The sequence below is a fragment of the Sitophilus oryzae genome, unplaced genomic scaffold, assembly GCF_002938485.1.
Source record: "Sitophilus oryzae breed Bouriz unplaced genomic scaffold, Soryzae_2.0 scaffold_1198_pilon_pilon, whole genome shotgun sequence".
NCBI lineage: Eukaryota > Metazoa > Arthropoda > Insecta > Coleoptera > Curculionidae > Sitophilus > Sitophilus oryzae.
This window is the reverse complement of record NW_022145835.1, coordinates 485,672-501,232: the sequence shown is the minus strand read 5'-3', so window position 1 is coordinate 501,232 and position 15,561 is coordinate 485,672. Positions and strand designations below refer to the sequence as shown.

Sequence of the window (15,561 nt, the reverse complement as noted above, 5' to 3'; positions counted from 1 at the left end):
CTTTGGAAAGTTCCACTAACCTTGTAATTTTTTGGTCTAGTGGTGACATTGTTTTTCCTAAAAACGTGCTTTTAGGTCTATCAAAAAATATATTTCTTACTTTCTGTTGGAGAAAACATGATTTGGACCACCGGATTTAACCTCGGTCCCTAAAATATACTGCAATTGCTGGGAATGGGAGAAATATTTTAGACTTTCGTTTCTGTTACTAATTATAAGAAAGATAAGCATCCACCTAATTTCAAGTGTATCACGTATTTTAGGTCCTACTCCTACACAGATCTTTCTCTCTCTCGAATTTGAATTAATTGATTTTTTTTTTCTAGATTTGATTCCGAGGACGATTGGAATTAAATAAATATAAGTTTATTGTAAGCCATAATAATGTAAATTATTATGGCCATGAATTTTTATGAATTTTTTCAACCAATTTATGCTATATTGCAACCAAAAGATCTTTTAATTTGTAATGTAATTATATAACATGTAATTCTAAGACAAATCCTAATATAAACTCACTATCTGAATCTGTACCTTTAATAAAAGGCAAAAAAAAACATTTTTGGAAAGCGTTTAAAATATTTTATAAACTCAGCCTAAGCCTTGTATATAAGAATATATAAACAAGGGCCTAAAAGTACATTCGTGTAACTTCAGCAGTTCCCCGTCCCCATAGCAAGATGTTTAGTTTAAGCCTTGGTTTAAGAATCGATAGCGGTCACCTAGGTACTCATTTTTGTAAACAATTAGCTTTGGGGTTTTATTAATAAACAGATTCAGATTCGTTTTGACCTGTCTAAAAAATAAAAGTTATTATTTTATCAAAAGTGAGCAAAAAACACTCTAGAAAATGGTAAACAAACAACAATGTTGCGTCACCCTGCCGCTGTAGAAAAGCACTCCGTTCGGTGTTTTGTGGCCGGGTATAACATAATATATAGTTACCTGTTTGAATACAAGCTTTTATTTAATCAAAACTGCAAAGCAGATTTTTCAAATAAAGCCACAGAATAAAGCATCCGATATCTAGATCATTTTAATAGTTTTCTGAGACATACTAGCGTGCATAAGTGAAGGACTATGCTGGGTTACAATGTGTATAAGAGCATATGTTTACATCCACAAGGTGGATTAACCCAAGCTAGTAAATATTAGACAGAATGATAATACTTGTCTCACCATTTTCCAATTCCAGCCGGAAAATACAGATCATGTTAATGTAACCCACGTGTATATAATTATATCCACAGGGTGGATTAACCCAAGCTAGTAAATTAACTAAAGTAAATCTACTACCTCTTCTATCTCTAAAAATATATAATTACTTACTTGTTACGCCCCCAGTTGACAAAAAATAGCTTTAACAGTTATAGCTATTACATGCAATTTGAGACTTAACAGTTATGTCTCTTTTTATATTTGGCTTTAACATTTATAGCCAGTATCTACAAAAGTATTTAGAACTCACTTTCGTTCTCATCACTAGTACTACTGTCTCTTTTATACTTGGCTTTAACATTTATAGCCAGTAACTACGAAAGTATTTAGAACTCGCTTTCGTTCTCATCACTAGTACTACTGTACTTATACGCCGTTTTCGATCCAAAAAATACAATTTTTTCAAGAGATGTCTTCTTTCCCTTTCCAACCTTTCACTTTCATCACCACTAGCACTTAAGGTACGTTTCCTGTTACTATATTTCGGCATTTTTATTTTCACTTCTAACTATACTGTTTACTCGATAAAGCACAATAATGTTATGAGAAGGCTGACGGTCGGGTACGGATGACTAAGGTCTATGGCTAACAAAAAATGCATTCTTTACGTAATTGGGAATAAATTGTGCTCGATAAAGTATGATAATGATACTACGGGTGTATATCTATTTGGACGAGGATACGAAATATAATTTATAGTTTACTTTTTCTTAGTAGAACAATTCAGTTGATAGCTTTCCAACGTTTCGGTCACATTTTGATCTTTTTTAAGGAACAACAATAGAATTATCATACTTAGTAAGAATCAATCTAAGAAATATTTCAAAACGAAAATAAAGATGACTTTTCTAATATTTGGTGTAGCTTTCTCAATAGATTTAAATTTGAAAATTGTTTTTAAACAATAACACTCAAACTATAAAAAAATAATGTATACTTTCGCTTATACATTATTGCGGTTTGAAATGCTTGGCTTTTGTAAATGATGGTTCAATAAATCATTTGTCCGACTTATAAATCCTTTTTCATCTCAATCGATCTAGTAACTTCTAAACGAAAACGAAAATCTTTTTTAAGCATAGCACTGATAAAAACAAAAAAGTTTTGTTTCTTTCAGTGCTATTTTGCATCACTAGCTATGAAAAAAAGTTATTTCGTAACCTGTTGCGAAGTAAAATATCTTTCAAACCGTCAAAAGATTATGAAGGGTATTAGCGCTCAAACGCACTGACGACCGGGGCATGTTTCATAAAAATGAAGAGTTGATGAGCCACGAGTGAATAATAGTGAAGAGTTGAGGAGCGAAGAGTAAATGTCGTTTAGGTTTCAAAATAAATTTGTGTCTACTCTTCACAATTCATGAAGACTTGACGAGCAGCATCCTAAAAACGAAATGGGTAATATACATAAAAAAAGCAAATGATTTTACTTCAATTTTATTTCGCTTTATGCATACCACCCAATATCGCCTAGTCGGTTTTTTTTTTGTTTACCTTGCCAAACAGGCTGATAAAATACCAAAATTTTAGAGAAAGACTTTGAAAACACACAATTTGAAAAAACAATAATTACATATTTTATCATAGCAGATAGATAATATTTCAAAAATTTACCTTTTAAATATGATGAATAAGCCATTGAAATTACCTGTGGCATATTTGCTATACGGTGAAAATTCTGGGCAACCAGATGCATGTTCTCTGGAAATTTGAGTTTTGACTTTTACGAATTTATGCACGATGCACTGTGGCAGTGGATATACCATGCATATCTCCGACAGCATGGTATTGCCCAAGTAGCATCTATCTGACTTCGAACTAAATCTGACCTGAAGCGACGTCAGACTTTGTGCAAATTTAAGTCGGGTGCTGGTGATACGACCTGTGACGTCGCTTACCTATTAAAAGCGACGTCGTTGGATCCGAGTCGGTAAATCCAACGATCTGTCGACGTACAAAATAACAAAGTATCATTTTTATTAATTTCCCAACGTCGTTCCCACGTTGGCTGGCACGACGTACATATACTTGAACTAGCCCGACGTCTACCCGTTGTCCGAATAGGATACGTCCCACTAATAATCCCTAAAGTAACGTCCAATTATATTTTGTTGTATATTATGTTCATATTTATAACCTAATTTACGTATCTCTGTTTACGTCCGTAAATACAACTCATTAAGTAGCATTTGCGGCCTAATGAACATCATGAACATTACCTAATAAACAGTTTTTGTAAACAAACTTAATTTTTTTATTATGCCTAAAAAACACTAAAAAGGCATTTAGACATTCATCTACATTTTACAAAAAGCTGATAAATAAAATAATAATAGTAGTAGTGATGTCTTGCCTCCACCCACGAGTGTTTTTTATCCGGAAGAGATGCTACATTACACTGGTGCATCTTAATTTAATTTTTTAGCTTAGGAAACCAGCAGACCTCATCCTCCTCCCACATGTGAGGTACTGGTTCCAATTCTTTTAAATTTTGTATATATACTATCTTAAAAAAGTGGCTGCCCTTTTTTTTAAGGAGAAAACAAAAACTAAAATATAGTTGCACAAATCCACAAATCACTGGTACGCAAAGTGAGGTTACGTGGCGTACGTTGGAATTATATACGTCATAATACGATTGCCGGTCGTCCGGTTTGATGACTTCGGTCGTGTGAGACGACTAATATTGTAGACCCGGTCGGAATTGGTATATTGGTAGTTAATATTAAGTCGGACACAGGAATCCGCCATTCTTAACAAGTATCCGATTGTCAGCCATTTTAAAATCGTTTTTTGTTTTTAAAATTTATATTCACATTCCGATTTCTAGTAGAATAATATTGATAAGGTTGAATTTGGGGGGAACGACAGTACAGTTTTATGATTAAACCAGCTAGAAAATAAAAAAAATATTTTGCGAGTTACTTTTTTATAGATATTTTTATTTCATAAATCTACCTAATTTTGAAGGCGCTCGTTGTTTTCCGGAGTATTTTAATCAGATATATCAATAAAGTGACTTCCGTTGACAAAACTGATGTCTGGATTAATGATTCAGAATTATTATAATATGAAATTAGGTAGGCACTTATAGTTATATTCGAGGATTATGAATCCATTTGTAATTAGGTAGTTTGGTTAGGTTTTTATGTATTCTTGGTAACGAATATGAATCCAAACGTAACGTAAGTGCTTAGCGACGAATTTTAAGTAACTAAAATTCAACGTAATATGACGTTGGTAATTGGTAGAATTACATTCTCTATTAGGTCAGATACCGACGTCGAGGCGACCCGAATCTGTATTCCCCATTTAGGTGCAAATAAGGGTCATCAGGCGGTCGAACCGACGTTGGTACCCGACGTCGGGTTTGTTGGACGCGACGTATACCCGACGTTAGATAACGTCCAAATGCTACTTGGGTGTACGCCTGTTCCCAGCGAATAAAGAGCCACCTCAATAATTTGTTTAACTCTTAATCCTCCTCCTCTAGGGCTTTGCTTCAGGTCGTTATCCAGAATCATTTGAAGAGAAGTAAATATTTCTTCACACATCCTGAATTTGGCATTTGCATAAAGGGGTCGATTTTCTAACCACCCGTAGCTTTTGAACTCGTATCATTTATAATACATAGATTCGTAAGTATATTGTGCCAAATATCTTACCTTACTCTCTTCCTATATAACTTTCTTTGCCTATGTCCATGCATTTTCTTAATCAGAAGAAGAATCACTGCTAAATAGTAGGTTTTGTATATTATTATATTATATAGTATATTTAACAAAACTTTGGTTGTATGTCATCAATGACACCATGCGTCGTCTTATGGAGTTTGCTGGTGGTCGTATTATGATGTGCATCCAAAGTTTTGTTAAATATACTATATATGATGTGCACTATAACGTATTTGAACTAAAAATGAGGGTTTTCGTAAACTCGTCAGTAGATCTTGACGCAATGACGAGCGAAGAGTGTTTATGAAATAAAATTAAACATTTTTCAAACTAACCAATTTTTCACCTCGTCACTTTTCAACTCTTCACTTCTCAATCTTCAAAACTTTTATGAAATGAAATGTAACATTTTGCAACTCCTCACTCGTCAACTTTTCAACTCTTCATTTGTATGAAACAGGCGCCGCGCCGGTCGCAGCGATCAGCATTTGAGCATTGAATCAAATGCTGGTCGTCAGTGTGTTTGAGTCCTTATTTTAAATATACGTAAAAAAATAATATCTTAATATTATGACAACATAGGTATTACATTAAAATTACAAAAAAGAAAATCTAGAAAAAATTCAGTGGTTTTTAAGTATTTGTTTTAAAAATTTTCAAAATAAAATAACTCAGCTATTTTGTACTTGAAAAAGGATAAAGAGAGAATATGTTTCTTTAGCGAGATCTACCAGTCTTGGAAATATTTGCACTTATTTAAGACTCACCCTGTATATTAAAGCCAAAATTATAACAGAAAAATATTTCAGAATTATTTTCGATATTTTAACTAATTTTAAATGTTATGCTTTATTTTGTTTTCAGATTTATGACGGGCTTATCCGGTGACGTAGCTTTTGTCGCCGCTCCTATGTACATAGCCGAAATAGCCGACAAGAAAATAAGAGGATTCCTTGCTGGTGTCATTTACGTTATGATGTTGGTAGGAATATTAGTCGTTTACGCTATTGCACCTTTCACGCCGTTCTATACCTCATCAATCGTGGGATCAGCTTTTGTGCTAATTCAACTGATCACTTTTCCATTCATGCCCGATTCCCCATACTACCTACTGTCCAAAGGCAAAGGAGAAAAGGCCAAGACACACTTAAAGAGGCTCAGAACGGGAGGAAACCTCGAAAAGGAATTCGAAGAGATAACGGTGGCAATTAGAAGACAGAGAAGCGAAAGAGGACGTCCGCAAGATCTCGTAATCAACAAGGGCAATCGTAAAGCTCTGATCATTATGGTCGTATTAAACGCCGCCCAGCATTTCAGTAGTATCAGTGTGATGCTGATGAATTTGCATTCGATTTTAAAAGAAGCAGAGTCCGAGTACGTTTCGTACGAGGTAGCTGGTATTATGTTCTCCGCCTTCATGTTGATAGCAGCGACCATAGCCGATTTTATCTGTGACAAGTTCGGACGCAAGGGCCTCCTTATATCCTCCAGCTTATTGAGCGGAATCTCGTTATTCGTATTGGCGGGATACTTTACAATGAAAAAATCGGGTCAGGACGTCGCTGGAATTTCCTGGATACCCATCGCTGCAGTTATGGTGTACGCCGCTGTTTTCAAATTTGGACTGGGAATTATACCCATAGTAATGACAGCCGAACTGTTCCCGGCTAAAGTGAAAGCTATGGGCATGACATTGGCTGATTTCTCCTACCTATTCTTCGGATTACTGTCAGTAGAAATGTACCAGAGATTAATAGACATTTATTATCTGGATCTGCCATTCTACATTTTCGCTTCAACGACAGTTTTGACGGCAATATTTTCGTGGCTCTACATTCCAGAAACTAAAGGCAAGACATTGGACGAAATTCAGTTTATTTTGAAAGGAGAACCGATTCCCGAACGGAAGATTAGTGGACAGCAGCTTGAAAATGGAGGCAACGATGGAGATATTAAACTGACTGAAGTTAATCTTACCGATAAAGTAAGGTTTTTTTTTTAATTTTGAAATTACTGCTTTTATGATTTTTTCCATACCCCTGTTGTTGATGTACACATTAAATGAGTCTTTATACAACTCATTTAGTTTTACCCTTAAATTTTAAAAACTATTTTATTTGCAATAAAGATCCCTGCAAAAATTAGTACATCTTTCTTAGGAATTTTATCCTAATAAAAATCTATAGAATTAATTTTTATTGAGCTTTTTCACTTTTACTTTATTGAAATAAAGTATCAAAGATTGTTGTTTCGTTATAAATCAAAGTGTAGACTTAACCATATAAGTTTAATATGATTCGTATAATCTATAGTACTTAATTTTTTAAGTGCCTATATTAATACAATATTATTAATTACTTTTGGTCGAATTGTTATAAATACGATCTTCACCAATTAGAGTATATTATATATGGACCCGCCTTTAGATAGCAAATTATATATTATATCATTTTTTTTTTTTTTTTTTTTTTTTTTTTTTTTTTTTTTTTAATTTATAGAAAATTGTTACGGCTTCAAGTATGTTCCAATGTGCAGTATGATCAAAAAACACCGTCAAGCTGGCTTGAAATGACGATCGATGACATTTCATATAATTTAAATATATAAAAGTAAAATAATGTTAATCTCTAATGAACCCTTGATTGTGCCTTTTTAATCTTGTGGTATTTGACTCTCATTAAATATTATTCTGTTATATAATATTGTTTATTATCATAAATGTAATTTTAAAGTAGTAAAAAAGAAATTGAAATTAAGCCCTTATTAGTTTGTGTTATTAGAGAGTATAATATTCTTCAAACGTGTTTTACAACAATATCTTTAGTAAAAGTAAGTTTACTTGTATAAACGACACAATGTGATAGATACATTACGAAATGCAATTATTGTTAAACCGATATAAATATAAGTCAAATTAGGAGAAAGTGTAGAGTCTACATTTATCAAAAAATGGATAAAACAGCAATTGTTTTAATTTCTTTATTGACAGTATTGCTTAGTATACCACCATGGAATTATGAATTCTGGATTTTTCAATTCATTTTAAAATTGTATGCTGCACCCTTCGCCATTTTGTCATGAAACATTTGTCATGAATTTTTCTTTTATTCCAAACTGGCTCTATTAAAATACTTATTACATACCTTTATATATCATCTAATCTATTAAAAGCGTTATTAATAAATATCAATTTATCTGATTATTAATAAAAAATGAAAAAAAAAAAACTTTTAATTTTTAAATATTCTATTAGATTCCTAAGAAAGTGAGAAAAGCGGAAATGGATGTTAAGTTATAATTTGAAAAGAAGATGATTCTATTATATTTTTTATGCAGACTGTTAAATTCAAGAGAGGCGCATTGTTAGTAAAAATTTGTCATCTGCAATGTTTATCAAATTACGATCATCTAGAAAATATCTGCATTTTAAGATGAAATCTCAAAAAGAAAAATTTCACAGGTAGACAAATGCTTAGAAATAATATAATATGAATAGATAAAATCATTTTTTTTTAAATTAATATTCTTAAGTTTTAGGTTTACTATATTTCTTTGAAGTCACGAAAGATTAACAATGGTACTTTAATAAAATTCCAGAATACTCAATTTTTTTAGCAACGTACATGGTACCCTTTGTCGGGACTACGTTTTCTGGAAACCACTTTTAAATTTTAAACCATGTTGTTGGCGCACTTTTAAAAAATCTTTGCATTTTTGTAGTCTGCCTTCATCAAACAATAACTTGTCACTAGTAACTTTTTACAAACTACACAACTTAAATGTTTTTTAAACGCCATTATATTGTAATAAATAAAAAAAAAAAAAAAATTACTAAAAAAAATTATTGCAAGTAATTAAGCTCCTAAACTATTTACACCATGCACGTCAATATTTAATTTATAAATAACATATTTGTACCTGGTAACCCAAGCAGCATTTGGACGTCGGGACAACGTTGTCACGCGACCAAACGTCGGGGCGCAACGTCGGTACAACCTCGTGCCAACCCAAGTCTGCACTAGTTTGGAGAATAATTTTAGGGTCGAAACGACGTTGGATACCGACGTTGGCCAGAAGCCTAATTTAGTACAAACTGCAAAGTTGTTTAAAAACACTAATTCAACAGAAATACAAACCATTATGCCCAAGTCGCGTTTTATTCTAAATTGGGATAATTATAGTTAAAAACATATTTTCTTTTATGATTTAGTTAGAGACATATGTCAGATGGCAGTGAAGGAAAACAAAACAAAAGTATTTAAGTGTGGAGAATGTTTGAAGATCATAATCTATGATCATAATTATTGAAACACCTTAACTGACTCTGTAACTCGTTACTCAAGGCATAAAAGTTAAACGCAAACAACTTTATTGATAAATGTATTGTTTCTACTTTGAAAAATACTACACGGGCTTTCTTAAAAATTAAAGGAGTTTTGTGCGCCTTTGAATTTTTTTTAAAATGAGAACAATTTATTCGCAGTCGAAAATTGTTTCCGCGTGTTTTTTAGGTCAAATATTTCCGTTAATGTATTCAAAAGCAGGAATTGCTATTTAGGAACGAAACATTTCTTATTTAACAACATGGCGGCTTTTACTTTGGCTGTTTTGAGATTAAGATGGAGTAGTTCGAGTAGTCGCATTCTGGACTAATAAAGTCGCAGTTCGGCCTTAACAGGTAGTATACTAGTCGCAAGATTGCCGAATTTAGTCATCCTAGAGTCTAGCTTGTGCCGCCCTCTATAATCTAAATAAACGAGGGGGTGGATAAAATATCGGTAATATATGTCGATATGGTTAAATTTAGTTTTATATGTACCTTTCTTATGTCCATATTTTAATTAAGTTTTTTTATAAAATAAAAACAGTACTGAACTGTCTGACTGAACAGAACAATTGAAGTGAAAATTTAAGATTTAAGGTTATGGTTCAATACAGTTGCAAAAGGTAGTGACTCGACGTCCTACCAACGTAAGAATAAGGAAATCTAAACAGCGTTGGAATTAGTAAAACAGACGACGTTTGTATAACGTTGGAATAGGTCCTGAAACTGACGTCGGAAAACTTATATTGTCCAACGTTGTAACTGCGTTGTCCGAATCACCTAAAGATCACTTAAGCAAAAAAGCTTAGAAGACAACGTTTATTCGACGTCGCAGAAGCTTCTACTTTGCTGTAGTACTAGTCCAACGTCGGCACAATTATGTAAAAAACGTTTAAATTTATTTTAATACCCAAGGTAGTGAGCTTAACTATTTTTGCAACTAATCCAACGTTGTGTTTAGTGAACATGTGGTCGCAAGTCGAAAATGTTACTTGGGAACTTGAACAAAATAATGTCTGAATTAAAAAGCTCAAAAATAATTGAAATGAGAAAAAAAATTGTTTCTATGAAATGAAGTACTCCATAACATTGTTACGTCAGTCGCATCGGCTCATCATTATCGGCTGCCGACGGGTCTAAATAAACTATCTTTCTCACGCTTATAGATACTCACAAGACTTTCTTATAGCGCTCATTTTAAAAATCTTTTATTCTAACATAAAAATTAACAAAAAGAAAAAAAAATTAACACATATTTTTAATATCATCTAATAAACACGCTGTAAAAATTTTTAGAATACTTTAAAATAAAATAAAAAAAAAAAGGTATAATAATTAAACATATTTTGAATGGTCGGGTTACACTTTAAACCCGAAAAAAAGTCTGGCATACATATTTCTAGGTTAAATAGATGCTAAAATTTAAGATCAAACAAATTTCAAGTTGCCTAAAGAATGTTTTTTGATTTATTTTTTGCAATGTTATGGGCTGCAGTAGCGAAATACCCCAACCCCCCAGCCAGACTTAGGGTTCTGGGTTCACCAGTTATTAAAGTTTATTTTTTTTGTTATTCTACCACCTGCCTAAAATATGTTCTCTAAATCTGTCGCCAGCTCTCCGGCTATAACGAGTGTTAAATTAGAGATAGAAACATTGATTTTTCTTCCTTGGATCGATTGTAAAAATAATTATTTAATTTAGCAAAATTACAGTTATATAATTATAAACCGTTTTTTTTTCACTAACTGTATTTATAGTGGTTTACAGTAATTTTGTTAAATTCATAATGAATATTCTCGTTGATTATTGTTTTAAAATAAATAAGGACAGTGTCCTCCACAAAATGCGAGTTGCTAGCCTTCCTAATAATTCTATTGCTCTACCTAGATCGTTATTGAGAAGCTACAAACCTATCGATAAAAAATATGCATGAAAAATTTACTTTCTAGTAGACAGGATACTGGTACACAGGTATAGTATCAAATTTATTAGTGATTTTTAGCCGCGTATTTCACAGATCGTAACACAGAGCAAGTTAAACTGTTTAAAGAGAATCTACCCCGGAATGGGGTAGCTGTGGAAACACTGCCGTTACCACTTTTCTTGACGCTAGCTCGTGTGTCACGACCTTGCATTTTTACTCCCAACGAGCGTAAAGAAGTTTCTGTTTTAAAATAGCATTTTAAATTTCAATCTGAAGTGCTCATGTCTGTGTTAAACCATTAATTTTTAATCAAGTAGCTTTGGACAAATAGAGTTGATCACCTAATGTTTTTAGTGTCAAAAAAAAAACAAAAAAAAAAAAAAATAAGTAATATTTTTTTAACATAACTATTTTTTTAAATAGGACGAGGGTGGTTCATTAGAAAAAATTGATAATAGTTTTTTTTATAATATATTGTTTCAGATGGAAAGAAACACTTTAGTTCATGGCAAAAGTATCTTTGTTAATGTCGATAATTACGGGCATTGACCGATGAATAGGTCATTTTTAGAATTTAGAATGAGTGGGAGGGGGAATCACTTCAACCTTACAGGATCCCATTGTGTCCCCTTTCTTGAATCATAACTCATCATATACAGTCCCAGGGCTTTGACAAAAGTTTTCGCAGTAGTCTGGGACGGTTTTATAGGAGGTAGTTCTCCATCTCCACTATCAGTCGTACCACCATGGCAATGAATGGTTGTCGTCTCGTGGTGCTCAGTGATGAGGTGTACTGGTGTTTCACCATCTTCCCACAGAATCTGTGACATTCGCCGTTGTTTCTTCTTAGTTTCAATCTACTGAGTGTTCATTGAGACGTGACAGTGTCCCAAAGAAAACCCTCAGACAATCCGGGGCTGAAGATTGTTCTTACCAGACCCAGGAAGATCTGTGATTTTCTTGATCATAAGCCTCAGAAACTTCTTCGAGTGTTCTAGACCATTGCAAAGATATTCCTATTCCAGGTTGTGGATGGAATCTTCCAAGTTCTTCAGTTCCGCCTTCAGTTGGTTACCACTTGGAAAGCAGAACGGTTCTGGTCCAGTTAGTCGAGTGTTCGCTCCTTTCCTAGCTAGATTATTTGCTTTTCATTGCCTTTCATCCCTTGGTGAGCAGGCACCCAGTGTGGAGTGACTTTGTTTTCTTTGCTCAATTTGTTCAGCTTCTAAGGCATTCTTTGACCAATTGAATTGATTGATACTGAGTCGCGATCGCCTTAACGCTGCTTCTGACTGTCAGATAAGATGGCTATTTCTTATTTCCGATATTTCCTATCTAAGAGGTGCTGTACGCATCCCTCGATAGCGTAGATTTCGACCTCGTAGGATACTATGGTAAGTGCCCATTGGTTCGGACTAATTAGCTCTCGGCCCAAACACTCCGATCCCTATGAATAGGTCATAGATTCTGCTGGGTAGGCAATAATTGCAATATATTTCCTATTGCTATGTAAACAAACCAACAATTAATATTATACCACAGGGAGGTCTATACCATCATATTACACCTCCCCCGGCAATCTATGGAATTTACATTGTGAAATGAAAATTTCAAAATCTCTACATAAAGTAAAAAAAACCAGCCTTCCAGTCTCCTTAACCTATAGAAACTTTTACCCAGTATCTTTTTAGTATTGAAAATACTTCCCCTAGGAGACGCAAGACCTTGTCGTTGGTGGGGAAGTTCCTTGTCAGGTGCTGGCAGAATCTCCTCTAGCACTCTCTTTGGCTCGGTCTAAAAAGCATCCCATTGTCTTGTCCCTAGCTGTAATGTCGTGGCCAGGGAATTCCACCAAGACATTTAAACCAGGCACCTTCTACTGTCTGTGGTCATGTCTCGCGGGTAGAGGGTGTGGGGGGTCATGGCTTAACCGCTCGGACCAAGAGGAGACAACCTCACCAAAACCTAAATCCTACGATGGCGTGGCCAGGTCAAAGGGATGCGTGGCTAGATAGGGGACTAGCCATTACTGGTCTCAACCTTGGGGCATCAGGGGCACCCCATTGTATTTTACCCTTTACTTCTACATGCGGGGCTCTATAGAAGTGGACTGACTATCCTTAGCGACTCGTGGAAACACTATGAGCAGTAATAAAAGTAAAAACACCAACACCACCGGAGAAGCTGTGGGGAAACCCCTAGTGACACTGGGAACAGGAACAATGAAAGTTCCAAGGAGTCAAACCCCCCAAAGAAAACTACAGGAGAGGTGGCTGACACTTGCGCGGGACCGTCCTGCGCTAGTGGTACTCAAGCTACCACCTCCTTTAGCAAGGTCGGGAGCTTACCTCTAAACCCAACAGGCGACAAAGACTACCGTTTAGTCTACCTGGCCTGGGTCAACATGGCGGGTTGGACGATCCGCTGAGAGGGGGTCTATGAGCAGAAGCACGGAGATACCTCCGGACTTGCTCCACGCAGACTTGCTCCAGAGAAGCTAAAGAGAAAGTACTCCTCCATAGAGGGGAGGGTAAAGGAACTAAGAAACAGCCTGGAAGAGGGAACGAAAACCTTTCACCTCTGCTCCGGCAAGAGAAAAGCCAGGATGGAAAGACGGCCAACACCGAGAGGCAAGCAGGGACATATCACCAGCTTTACCGCTAATGCTGATGGCGAAATGGCAGGCTACCAAAGGATTTCTGGCTCCAGAGTGTTTGTAATGACCACCGATCAGCAAACCGCTCTAGAAGAGGCGATACTGGACGAAGTAGTGGCGATTGGAGAGCAACACAACGACGAACAAAATGTGGGTCAAATGCGATTTGCGGGGATTCACTTTCGGATGGGCATGATCCTCATAGACTGTGTATCTCCAGAATCGGCGGATTGGTTGATAGAAACGGCACCTAAACTTAAGGATTGGCAGGGGCCGGGACTGGTTGCTCTGAAGGGAGAAACATCCCTAAGGAGGCGACCATCACGGTCTATTTGCCAAGGAGCAAAGGAAAGACACCACCTACCTGCTGAACCTTATACAGGGTCAGAACTCCGATGTAAGGACGTCGTGTTGGCGAATCATCAACTCGAGGGAGGAGGGCCACGGCCAAGTCCTCACAATAGAAATTGACCTCAAATCCAAGGAGGCAACAGAGAAAGAGGGATACACTCTTTACTATAGATTCGGGACAACACCGGTAGTTTGTGTCTTAAGAAGAGACTGGTTAAACAGGTAGAGAAAATGGAGACATATCCTCCAGCCTCTACCTCACAGGAACCTCAGCCGAAGACTAGCTCCTCGACTGTGAAGGGCACGGAGGCCAAACCCAACCGTGGAAGGGTGTATATCCTCGGAGAAGGTTGATGGCCACTTCTCGGAGGAGGAACTTCCGTTGTCAGAGGAAAATGAGGAATACCCTATCCACTCTACAACGGGAGAATCCTCACACACCCCAGTAACCTAAACCAGATCCAACGTCCTACTCCAGCCCCTCTTCCCACCCCAAACTTATCCTTTCTTCCTTCCCCCCCCATGCATGGGATATCCCAAATAACCTGCACCATGCAAAAGGGTCTTCCGCTACAATAGCAAGACTCTTTGAGAAAAATCATTATGCAATGGTACTAGCCCAGGAACCCTGGGTGTATCAGGGACAAATTAGAGGTTTGTCTGGAAAAAATTCAAAGGTAATATATGATAACAGGCAGGAATTTCCCCGAGCCTGTATTCTTATAAGAAAGGACATTAACTACACATGTGTATCAGAATTTACAACCCGAGATCTTGTTCCTATCATGGTTCAGCTTAATATCGAGGATTGCAGTAAAAACATCGTGATTGCCTCTGCTACGAAGCTACACGGAGGGAGAGGAAGAGAGAGAGCAAATCTCCTACTTTATACACACTTTCCAGGTAGCATACCTATTGATATTTATGTAGCTCCCACTGAACCTCACAATCCTTGCAGGGAAGATTGGGAAGTGGCCAAGCTAGTAATAACAGAACAAAAGCTGAAATGGGCGATCGACACCTTTCAGCCCTATAAAGCAGCAGGAGGGGATGGGATCTTTCCTGCCCTTCTAAAGGAGGGTCAGCAAACAGCTACTCACCATCTACTAAGCATTACAAGAAGCAGTCTAGCGATGGGATATATACCAACCACATGAAGAAGAGCAAAAGTAATCTTCATATCCAAAATAGGCAAAACTAACTGGACAAATCCCAAGTAATTTAGGCCTATTAGTCTCACATCGTTTATACTAAAAACGCTGGAGAAAGTAGTTGACAACCATATTGGAGAAAATCATCTAAAGGTTAAACCACTGCATGATAGTCAGCATGCATATAGAACAGGCAGATCCACAGAAACTGCTCTGTACCAATTAACGGAGCTAATACAGACAAGTCTGGATAGCAAAGAGAC

General features: G+C 35.9%; 1 protein-coding gene across 1 annotated transcript in view; it reads left to right on the top strand.

The window, feature by feature from the left end:
* The window catches only part of LOC115891772 (facilitated trehalose transporter Tret1-like), a 66,574-nt gene extending 53,006 nt beyond the window's left edge, over positions 1-13,568 (top strand). The window contains exons 3-4 of the mRNA XM_030912333.1: positions 5,756-6,875; positions 13,395-13,568. Coding sequence (XP_030768193.1) covers positions 5,756-6,875; positions 13,395-13,568 — 1,294 coding nt within the window. The remainder of the gene's footprint in view (positions 1-5,755; positions 6,876-13,394) is intronic.
* The last annotated feature ends 1,993 nt before the right edge of the window (positions 13,569-15,561 follow it).